Source organism: Talpa occidentalis, unplaced genomic scaffold (genome assembly GCF_014898055.3).
Source record: "Talpa occidentalis isolate TD23 unplaced genomic scaffold, MPIMG_talOcc4v2.1 talOcc4.3, whole genome shotgun sequence".
Lineage (NCBI taxonomy): Eukaryota > Metazoa > Chordata > Mammalia > Eulipotyphla > Talpidae > Talpa > Talpa occidentalis.
The window spans coordinates 70101731-70113786 of record NW_023603184.1 but is presented as its reverse complement, the minus strand read 5'-3'; the positions used below and the strand labels follow the sequence as shown (position 1 = coordinate 70113786).

General features: G+C 37.9%; 1 protein-coding gene across 26 annotated transcripts in view; it reads left to right on the top strand.

The window, feature by feature from the left end:
* Window positions 1-12056, top strand: part of NCKAP5 (NCK associated protein 5) — a 1249968-nt gene that overhangs the window by 959059 nt on the left and 278853 nt on the right. For all 26 annotated transcript variants that reach the window (XM_054699647.1, XM_054699644.1, XM_054699660.1 and 23 more), the window contains one exon: window positions 8885-9034. In XM_054699647.1, coding sequence (XP_054555622.1) covers window positions 8885-9034 — 150 coding nt within the window. The remainder of the gene's footprint in view (window positions 1-8884; window positions 9035-12056) is intronic.

Here is a 12056-nt window from a genome sequence, read left to right as displayed (position 1 = left end):
CAATTCCACCCCAATCTCTGCTTTAAGTGATCATTCCTAAATTATGTTTTTCCTCTGAATTAGTAGGTGGATTTAACACATGCCTGGGATTCAAAATGAAAAAAATCTATTCTAATTTCTACAACTGACTAGCTTTTCAAGGTTGGACATGTCTTTATATTCTCATGGTTTCATTTTGCCTTCTTCGAGTTAGAAAATTACTTATTCTTGCAATGTGTTTCTTTTCTTTTCATTTTGTTGGGAGTGCTAAAGATAAGGGTAGTCTTCATTAGAAAAAGAATGAATGAGCTGGAACAAAGTGTAAAGTTGTTACTGTCCTCATGCCTATAGTGTTTCTATGTGTAGGCTATGTGTCTGCCTTCAGAGTTAAAAATAATAAAAATAGACTGTGGATTTATTGATTTTTCTAAAGTTTGCAACCAGAAGATATTTGGAATTGTTCCTCCCAAAAGCAAATACCCTCAGAGAGGATTCATTTTGAACATCGTTTCCAGTGAGTGTTAGAAGAATCTTTTGCTAAACTCTGGCTTGCTATTACTCCCCAAGCCATTTGTTTCTTAAAGAAAGGGCATGGAATGTGCTAGTTGAAAAGGTTGGCATTACATTTAAGTGACTTCTGTTTAGAGCCCAAGAGAAGTACAGAGAAAGAGACAGACAGACAGATAATGGTATCCTCCAGGCCGATCCAGTCTTAATGAATTCTATACTAAAACCCTCAGTAGTGTTTTCAATACTTATCCTTCAAAGCTGAGTTTTTATTAATGACCAAAATCATAGGATGTAAAGCTAGAAGGGACATTCAAATTAAGTCTATTTCTGTGCATTTTATTTACCAATGAAGAAACTAAAGGACAGAGAAGTCACATGACTTGACTAAAATCACGCAGCTGGTTAGTGGCAAAGTGAGGACTAGAATGGAGATTTCTTACTTCTGCTTGTTCTAAAACTTGATAAAATTGGGGCTGCATTTCCACTATGAGTAAGAATAGATCACAGTGAGGTGGAACTTGATGAGCCTCAAGAAATAGATGAAATTGATTCTCCTTTTATCAAATGAAAAGGTATGTCCAGACATGACATGAACTAGCTTTTCCCTCTGCCTTAACTTAGTTCTTCCATTATCCTCACAGTCCTGGGTTCAGACCTAGTGTCACCCACTGACAGGATGGAAGACAATAGATCCACAAGGTTGAGGCCAAGCCTTTGCACATATAACTGCCAACAACCACATCTCCCTCCAGTTCATCCTCTACACTACACTAGAGAGCTATTGCAGGACACCCACATACAAACACACACACACACACACACGCTTGAAAACAGTCCATATGTTCCCATTACACTTAGGGTAAAGGCAAGTTCAGTGACTTTTGAACTGACCCCAGATGCACCTCTAGCTTCATTTCCCTCCCCAAATACACTGCTCACTTTTCAGACTTTTGATATTGCCTGCCCTTCCTCTCACATCGTGATCAATTCCTGGTTAACCTCTATTGTGCCTTCAGGTCTCAGCTCAATCTGGAAAATCTCTCCTGGCCTCTCTTTTGTATCCCTCTTTTATTAATTCTCCAAGCACCTAGAAATTCATCTTCACAACATATATTACAATGCAATTTTACATATGCTTGTGGCATTTTCATTATTAACTGTCTCCTTGCACGGAACTGAAAGCTTCAGAGGTCATGTGTGTTTTGCTCACCTTTATAACACTGGCATCTTCCGCACACAGTGATTTTTTGTTAGACGGATGGATTGATTCATTAATTATAAAGAAAGGAGACCTCAGATAACTTTGCTTGAGTCCCCTTGTGTGTTAGAATGGGGAAGTTGGAGACTGGAAGCTGAATATAAGACACATTTGGAAAAAATGAATTATGATTATTTTCCTCCATAGTGTTTTTTTTAAGATTTATTTATTTATGCATACAAGAACTGGGGTGTAGGCTAGAGATGCGAGGGATGAGAGGATTCACCAGAGACAGAGCAGGGAGCAGAACAGGCAAATAGACTGAAATACACTGCCGAGGGGAGCAGCAGGTGAGACAGGAGAGGTCTGCTGTGCCACGTGGGTCACCTCCCCAGACAGGATCGAACCTGTGCTGCAATAGCTACAGGCAGCTTCACAGTGCTGACACTCAGCTCCCTGCACCACCAGCAAAGCCCCAACTTTCCTTCATAGTGTTTTTGAGTAAACAGCACTGCCCACCAGTAAAGATTTGTGCTTCCTTCTCCTTGGACTAACTATGCTGTCTCGACGGGCATCTGTCTTAGTAGAACTGATGCAAACAGATCTTAGAATGTTGACTAATAGGATTTTACATAAACATGATGATCCCAACCGCTTGAGAACAAAAGATGAGGGCTGCCCCAAAGGTGAATCATTACCCTGGTAACCACTTAGGGAAACTTACAGCTCTAAGGATGACTTTATGTATGGACAAGGGAAAGTTTGATTTAAACCCTGGGATGCTAACTGAGCTCCTAAATCTTTAGCTTCCTGTGTGCTGGCTGCTATTTGTTGAAGCAAACAAGCTTATAGTCTCAAGCATATATGAAATATGTGGGCATTGAAAGTTTTTGTGTGCTGGTCTCACTTTTATAGAATTCACTGCTGGTTAAGTCCACAAAGAACTGAAACCTGAAAATAGGTCACCTCTGGAATCAACTTACTCTCTTCACAGTTTGGCATCCTTAGGAGTGGACTTGGCTTACTTTTCTCAGTCTTGGAGATACATGAAGAGAATATATAGAATATATAGAACCACATGTTTCTACCGTCTGTCTTGCTTTCTCTCTTTTGACCATCTATATCACAGGTGATTATCAGAGTAACTAAAATCTCTGATTGAAATGGGTTACTCATGTATGGTTAGAATACATAAACTTGATTTTTAAAGAGTCCATCATGCTTTGATGAGTATAATATAAATTCAACAGCTATCCTCTCTGAAACTGGCAATTATGATTTGTCAGTGAGGTACATACATATTTCCAGCTCTCAAATCTTTCTCTGAACTTTTTTTTTTCTTTTACTCACTGTTTACCGAAAATGTTTTATCCATCTTTCCTTTTTCTCATTATGACATTATTCTCTTATTGGTATTTGACTAAGGAGACAAGAATGGAGGAAAGGACAGAACAGATAACCACCTTTGGATTTGTTTCAGGGCATTTTAGAATCTAGAAGACTAGAAAGTTTGCTCTTAATTTAGTAAATAATCTGGGGTTCATACAGATGTGGTTTTGTTTCCTGGATGATGTTCCATCAAAGTAGTCACAAGTCTTCTCATTACATGTGCTAGACATTGACAAGTACCCCTCTCTGCACCCTGGAACTGTCTAGAATTCTCCCATGACTTCCAACTATTGGTGTCAGTGTCAGAGGACATTTTTATGTGAGAGGCATGCAATCCTTCACTGCCTGTGGCAGGCCAGAAGTTCTAGGAAATTGACAACCAAGGAGCTGCTGTCAACCACAGGTTCTTAAGGTTGGTGCATCAACACCTACTCCTTCACCCATGGGTAGGATAATGCTGAGTCTGTGTTTTGTTTCATTTCTTTGTTTCCCATTGAATTAGCTTCAGTACCTTAGTAGTAGCCATTAATGGCTTTCCTCCCTTCCTGGATCACTTCTCTATAGGTGATTCCAGCATTTCTCAAATTAGCTACTTGTGCTCAACTCCTTATTCTTTAACAACCCAGGTTAAATACTAATGATTTAGAAATGTTAACTGAGAAGATGTTAAAAAGTGATATTTTGCAGGCAACTGTGTTTTAGAAACCTTGGCTTTTCCCCAAATGTCCTTTTCCTTCTACTTCTCTGCTCTGAAGATCTCCTCTTCATATGTCCCCTCCTCTGCTGACAGCTCCAGTTTCCCTCTGATCTTTAGTTCTTCAAACAACTTACTTTTCTTTATCTTGAGAAAGATTTTCACTTTGCTCTGCAATGCCTTTCAGCTATAGTTCCTCATTTCCTTCCCTTTCCTGCCAAACTTTCAAATAAGCATCTAGGAAAATTGCCTCTATTTTCTTTCTTTTCACTTTTTGCCTAGCCACCGACAATTTGGGTACCATCATCACACTTAAGTCAAACCGCTCTTTCATCCCCAGTAACTGCCTTCTTATTATGGAATGTGGAGATCCTTTTCCTGTCTCTCATATTCTCTGATACCATTGAGTGTATTGACATTTCCTTCTTGAAAAATGTGTCTTGAGTGGTTAAATTTATTGAAATTTAAGCATTGGAAAGGGACATTTAGTTCAGCACTTTCATTTTACATCTGGGGGAAACAGAACTAGAAAAATCAAAATGATTTGCCCAGCAAGGTGCAAAAGGCTAAATGTTGGGCTTTGAATACAGGGCTTCCAAAACTATCCAGTTTGAGAACTGCTTTTAGTAAACCTTTAACTGAAACCTTCGTGGTATTTCTAATTTTTATTCCTCCCTATACAAAGACTTTACGACTGTAGTCCCTACTCCTACCCAGTGAATCCGTTCTCCACCTCAGCAGTGAGGATGATGTGTCTGTCAATAAAATGTAAAACAGAAACTGGAAGCCCCCTGGTTAGGCTCCAAGCCCTCTTTATGGAATGTAGAATAAAATCCAAGCCCCTTCCTAGACCTTGAAAGCCCTCCCCATCACCCACTTGACTTTTGATCACATTACCTACAATTACATTTGTGCTCCATCATATGACCTCTCCCTCAGCTTACCAGCAAGGCAAGCCCTGCCCCAAACATTGGCTTTGCAGTTCTTTCCATTTGGAACGCTTATTTTGCCCTTGGCCATTGCATGATAACTTACCTTTATTTGGTTTCTTCGCAAATGACCACCTTCTTGGACAGCCTTCCACTGGATATCACCATATCTAACGCTGTCCCTAAATATACCACTGCCTATCACATTATGCTGTTTTATTTTCTTCATAGGATTTGCCTCTAGCTGCAATTATGTAACTTACTGATTTGATCTGGAATCTGTCAGTATTCCCACCATTACAGTATAAATTCATGAAATATAAGAAATGTTTGTCATATCTTCAGTACCTACGACAATGAATGGTCAATAGTTGGTATTCAATAAACATTTGTGGAATGAAATAGGCCTGAATTTTTCTTGCTCATTTACAAGAATAGCTTCTCTCTTTCAGTCTCCAATCCTATTATTCAAATATTTTCTCAAAAAATTTTTCTGCACTATAATTAAACTTATTTCCTTACAAGCAAATAAGAGCAAAACTTATTCCTGACTGGTAGTCTGTTTCATTTTTCGTTTTAACCGAAAGTTCTACCCTATTCCTCTAACTATTAAAGCATCAGTCATGTTCATTGCCGTGAAATCATATCTCACAGCCATCTTTAGTCATCTCTTCTTCAAAGTCAGTAAAATGACCCTTGCATTTTATCCAGTCTCAAAAAAATTTTCTAATATTCCAATATTCTAATAATTTTCTAATATTCCAATAATATTTCTAATATTCTAATATTAATTTACAAATATTCCAAAGACTCTGGTCTTCCATTCACCATACCTGTGCTTTTTGTATGTGTTAATTAGCTGAAGAACCCTAATTATAATAGGCTAGCTTGGGCCTCCCCGGTGGCGCAGCGGTTGAGCGCTGGGTTGCAAAGCTGCCCGCAGCCGCTGCTGCGCTGGTTCAATCCCCGGCTGCTCCCCGGCCACCGGAGGAGGGTCCCACATGGCGCGCAGACCTCTCCTGACTCCCGCTGCTCCCCTCAGCAGTGTACTTCGGTCCTTCTGCCTGCTCTGCTCCCCACTCTGGCTCTGGTGAATTCTCTCACACACCCCCTGCCCCCCGCGCTTCTGACTGTACCCAGTGCTTGTATAAATAAATAAATAAATCTTAAAAAAAAAAAATGAAGAACATAGGTTCAGGGCCTCCCTGGTGGTGCAGCGGTTGAGCACTGGGCTGCAAAGCTGCCCGCAACCTCTGTAGTGATGGTTCAATACCCGGTTCCATCCCCGGCTGCCTGCGAGGGTCCCACATGGCGTGGAGACCTCTCCTGCAGCCCTCTCTGCTCCCCTCAGCAGTGTAATTCGTCAGTCTGCCTGTTCTGTTCCCCGCTCTGGCTCTGGTGAATTCTCACCCTCCTGCGCTTCTGACGGTACCCAGTGCTTGAATAAATAAATCTAAATAAATCTTAAAAAAAATAAAATAAAAAATAATAGGCTAGCTTATATATGTAATTCATATAGTCTTTAATTTTTCCAGTTGTTTCATATAATAATATTTAGCCACCATGTCTAAATATTGAGAGTGTGTGTATATTAGTGTAATCAATCCTCATTATTTGTGGATAATGTTTTTGTGGATTTTCCTACTCCCTCAAATTTATTTTCAATTCTCACATCAATACTTGTGATGCTTTTGGGGTCACTTATGGGCAATTAGAGTGGTAAAAACTGAGTCATCTAACACATTTCCAGCTGAACTCTAACAAGGTGATACTCTGCTCTCTCATTCTCAATTCTTACATTGTCCTTTTTGTTCTGTATTTAGTGCCACATTGTTTATTTTTTATGCTTTTTTTTTTCAGTGTTTAAAATGACCTCCAAGCACAGTGTTAAGGAGCTGTATAGTGTTCCTGAGTGTAAATGGCTGTGATGTACCTATGGAGAATAACTACACAGATATAGATATAGATATAGAGATTAAATCAGGTGGTTTTAAATATAGACACTCATAAGATAAGTTTATGTATTGATTAGTGAATAAAATGCTGTAACAAGAGCCTCATAGAACCTAACCCGGTAGGTTCCCTGGGAGCAAGGAGTCCGTGGTCACTGTGTTCATGTGAACTTTATAGAATGTAACTACCATAAATAATTAGAATTAACTGTGTATGTGTGTGTTAATATATGTTGTAGTTCACCTTATGAAAGTGTTTAGAAGACAAAAGAAACCAAGAGTTGATGCAGTAAAGTAGCTGGCCCAAGATTATTTGCCAAGCTAGTAAAGTGTAAATCTGGATTCCAACTAATATTCCAAAGACTCTGGTTTTTCCATTCACCATAACTGTGCTTTTTGTATGTTTTAATTAGCTGAAGAACCCTAATTATAATAGGGTAGTTTATATATATATATGTATGTATATTATGTGTATGTGTGTGTATATATATATATATATAAACATATAAACTATATATAATGTGTTAGATATAAGTGGACATTACTGGAAAAACATGAAAAATCATAATTCACATAAAGAAATAGGCATAGGCATTTTAAAGCTCAGCTTGTTTTACAACCAATTTAGTGTTAAATTACAGTGACCCTGAATCATAAAAATGACATGGAAGGAGTTCTTCATTTCAGTCAAGTGGGTTAACTCTACAAATGTCATATTCCTTATTTGGCCAACAGTCAAACCTTAAAGTATCAAAGTTATAAAAACACTATCATGACCTAGAGTCTGTGTGTATACACACACACACACACACACACACACACACACATATGTACCTCCTGGCTTGAGGATGTGTACCTTAAGCTTGATTGGCATCTGCAGCGCTAACTTAGACCTGACATGGGAGTGAACACACCAGTGATTGTGTGTGGTCAGACTTGCCCAGGCCCTGTGGTATAAACAGCTAACACCTTCCTAGTGAATCGCATGATTACATAGATGACAAGGCAAATTATACCCTGAAAGCTATACAAAAAAGTTAACATGGGCCAAGTTACTAAGTGGTCTCCAGTGTTTTATATGTATTTATATACATATACATTAGGATCTGTGTTTATATGTTGTTACATATGTGTGTATAATTTAAGTTTCAAAGAATAAGTTCAATCAGGTATTTTTGGAGCTTCCAAAGCAACTTCATGAACACAATTTGAAAACTCCTTCCCCACATGCTATTCTTTTCTAAGTAGATTATACAAGTGCCTACAAGTTAACAACTCTTATCTTTTGTGATTCTGTATTTGCAGACACCCCTATGTTTGTGCTAAATATAAAGAAGGCTCTCATCAATGATAGTCCCATTTAGGCCACATGGTTGATAACCAACTGTATTAAGATAAAGATGTCTGTAGTAGCAGAGTTAGAATTAAATAGTGTGATAGAGTGATGCCACCTGGTTCCGTAGCACAGGCATCTTGATATATACAAAATTGATGAGTTATTTTTCCTATGATACTCTCTTGACATTTCTTTTTACCTTGAAAACAGAGCCAATCATGAGGCTCAAATGAATACTTCTCAACTTCCAAAAAGCTGCCAGAGACAGGGCAGAGTGAGGAGCTTTCAGCAAAGAGGCAAGACAAGATAACATTTCATGTCTGCCTCAAGGCTACACTACAAATCCTGGAGTGCTAGAACAGGGGCAAGGGGTCTTTAGCAGCTATGTCATTATTGAATCCAAGGAACTAATTGATTTCAGGTTAGAATTCTGAAATCACTGGTATTTCAGTACGCTGTGATAGTTTTTTTTTTTCCCCTCTATTAAGTGGTTGCATGTCTAGTGACTTTAATGATGCTGTTTTCAGGAGCTAAGCTGTTCACAAATCAAGACATCAGGGTTGATTTATTTTTCTCCCATTGGAGCACAGCTGAATTCCATTTTGCAGATAAAAATGGATTAACCACATGACTCCACCTAAGACTTTGTGAGCTTCTTCAACTGGACAGAGGGCATCTGCATTCAGAGGTGGTGACCCAGTTATTTTGTCCTGCCAGGATTTATTAAAAATATTGACTGTATTTACTAATATAAATCCACTCAGAATTTGTGTGGCACAATCCTCTTTTCCTCAGCCCCAGAAAGAATGTAAATACAATAGGGAGATTCTAAACTTTTCAGTCTTAGCCTCTTGCTTATTTTTCAGATATTATTGAAAACAATAATTCTTTCTTCAGGAAAAACTGTCACAGGAAGAGAGAAAACACAAGGAAGCTTTGGAAGAGCTTCACATGGTGGTAGATGAGGATTCAAGGAGCGAAAGCAGCAGTACAGACGAGGGGAAAGAAAAGACCAAATTGCTGTTAGAAAGATTGAAAGCACTAGAGGTAAGAAATGAAACCATTTTTACACATTTAAAGAAAAATAACAGTCTTCTCCTTCTTCTGTTGATACTGGTTTTGAGTGAGTATGAATCTTCCTTTCTCGGTTCTCCCAAAATGAATAGAATCCAGTATGTGATTTCCATGTCAATAATGAACAGAAATTTTCAATTCATAACACTATGAGAGTCTTGATATAGTGATTGTGACTGGATGTAGGACAATAATTCATTTTAAGTTCAGCTCAGTCCTAAACTGGATCAGTTCCTACAATTGTAAGCTTCTTGAGGGAGGGGATATACAGTATTTCACTGTGTTTTCCCAATGTCTGTTGTAATCAATGATTGGGAAAATGAATAAGCAAAATATCTAATGCATATACAGATGACTATAATTTCTTTTAATTTTAAAAAGTGGAGCTATTTCTTCAAAAATGTTGGGTGTTGGGGGAAATGTGCAGAAGTTCTTCATGTAAAACATAAAAGTAGAGGTGAAGCTAAGCTTAAAGGTCCTGTAAGGAGTTATAAACCACAATCCTCCAAAACACTGTTTGGAATCACTGATTTATTACATAGTGGTATTTGAAATCATTTCAAGTGTTCATTCCTGAATTTTTATGCAAAGAACATTCCAGTTAATAATTCTTGATAGAAACTTCACATGCTGAAAGACTCAGTGTAGGTACCTGTCTCTGTAAGTTGAGTTATCTGCTTTCAATTAATTTCCTGTTAGCATTTAAGAACTGGCACATAATTACTTTCATGCAGGGACTGAGGTTATCCCATCTCATCTTAATAAATGAGGTTAAATGGACTATCACCCAACACCTACAGATGTGGTTTTACCATGGGGTCAGTGGAATTCTGAAAACTTCAGTAATGAGAAGAAACTAGATCTAGAAAGATCTTGTTTTCTATACTTGGCTCCTTAGTCCTGCCTCCTAAGCACCATGTTGTCTACAGTGAACATGCTCAATGAGAGTAATGAAACAAAATAGTGAGGATCATGGACTTTGGGACCAGATTCCCAAGGGTCACTAGGTATTCTAGTTCTGCTACCTTCTAGATTTGAAACCTTATATGAGTTTTTTAGGCTCTCTGTGCCTCTGTTTCCTCAACTGCAAAAATGGCCATAATAATATTAACTTACCTTACAGGAAAATAATGAGTATTAAATGAACTAAAATTTGTACAATGGTGCTTAGTACATGATATCTTCTCTCCATACACTCCAATGTTTCTGCCTTCCCGAAATCATTTTTTCCTATTTATTTGAATACAGTAACATAAAAAGTTAAAAATAAAAACTTTTTACTGAATACAAAAGTGTCTGTGGTGGAAAAGATGAGCAAGTGATTTCGAACTTGGGGCAGAAGAAAGGTTAACTTAGGGAATCTGTGGCAATTCCCCTTGACCTAAGAGCCAAGAATCACCCCTGTCTCTTAAAGGTTCTCAGACTTTTCTTGTTTTTAAGATAGTTTTTGTGAAAGATGGGTATCTCAAGGGAGACTGAGTTTACTATTTGAAAGTTTTGAGAAACTCATAGCTTTATCTTGAGGTTCATTTAACTGGCTTTAACCTGGGTGGGAAATGATTTTATTTAGCTAGGTAGAAATGAGTTCATTTAACTGAATAAAAATGCGTTGATGTCACACTTACTTCCCTAGAATCATGTATCTAAGTTGTTTTATTTATGATTACAGTGAAAATTGCTCTTAGTCCATGTAATTGTCACTGAGACCACGTTGTAAAGGACATTTTATTTAATCAAGCTAAAAGGTATTTAAAAAATATCCTTGGCAGCAGTTGTTTCTTAAACTCTCACTGAGTAAAAAGAAGCACTTTTTTTTTCCTTTCATAGAACTCTTCACTTACAAGGTAACAACTCTCTTGCATCAAGCATTGGTTGGATTAAATAGATGATGGCTCTTATGTACCATTAAGCCCACAATTTTAATTTACAAAAATAATTTCTATGATTTCTGTAGCCACAGTGTCACTATTTGATTCTTAAAATTCTTTGCTCAATATTAAGTGAATTTTGACCTCATTCAAATATTATCTACTTGAATAGATAGTTAAGTGATCTTAATTTGAGATATATGTATATGTAAAAATGCCACATCTTCACATGCATGTGTGTGCAAACAACACACACATACATATATTGTACAATTTGCATATTCATTTTGATACTTGATTTTAAAAAATTATACTATGTGTGCTCTGTTCATAAGAGAGCAATTGTTGCAAGAACATGGGAGACTCATTTTCACAGACTACAGTCAGAGATGGTCATAGATCCCACAGAAATTTATGCACTCTAACAAAATACTGCTATGGAAAATTGCAGGAAATTAACCATAATGCTTCAAAATTACTTTGGCAAAATTTTGCTGTTATAATGGCAATATTTTAGAAGACAAAAAATATTTTCCATCAATGTATTTTTGAAAAAAAAACCTTACTTATGTACCTTAGTCTATGGCCCATGATGTGGTGTAGCAGAGACAAATGATTTACAGGACGGTGGAAAGCAGTCCTCCTTAATTCTTGGCCCACAGGTAAATCCGCAGGTCCCCAGAGGGTATGGAATAGGAGAACAGATGCAAGGCTGCATCTAACATTATGTTCTTGATTAATTCCATAATAGTATTAAAAACCAGACTAGATAGTAGCTGAGGAGTCCCTCGTTGTGAGAATCAAGTAAATATTGTCCAAGTACATGTCTCCCAGCACCCGAGAAATGTCCCTTTCCCATCCCAGAATTGTAGCCTCTTCAGGTCATTTCTGGGACTGACTTCTGTTCCACTCAAATCCCAGTCCCTCTTCTCTTCTCAGCACCAACCCCATGTGAATTCCTCTATTTTTCCAAAATCCAACCTGACAAAGGATATGCAGTCGTGGCAGAATGTTGCACTTGGCGTTTAGATACATGAATCCTTGAAGCGCTTCAGCTGCAGAGCATCTTTCACAAGCCCCTTTCTTCTCTGGTTCAGCCTCCTACAGTACAATAGGCTGGCTTTTAC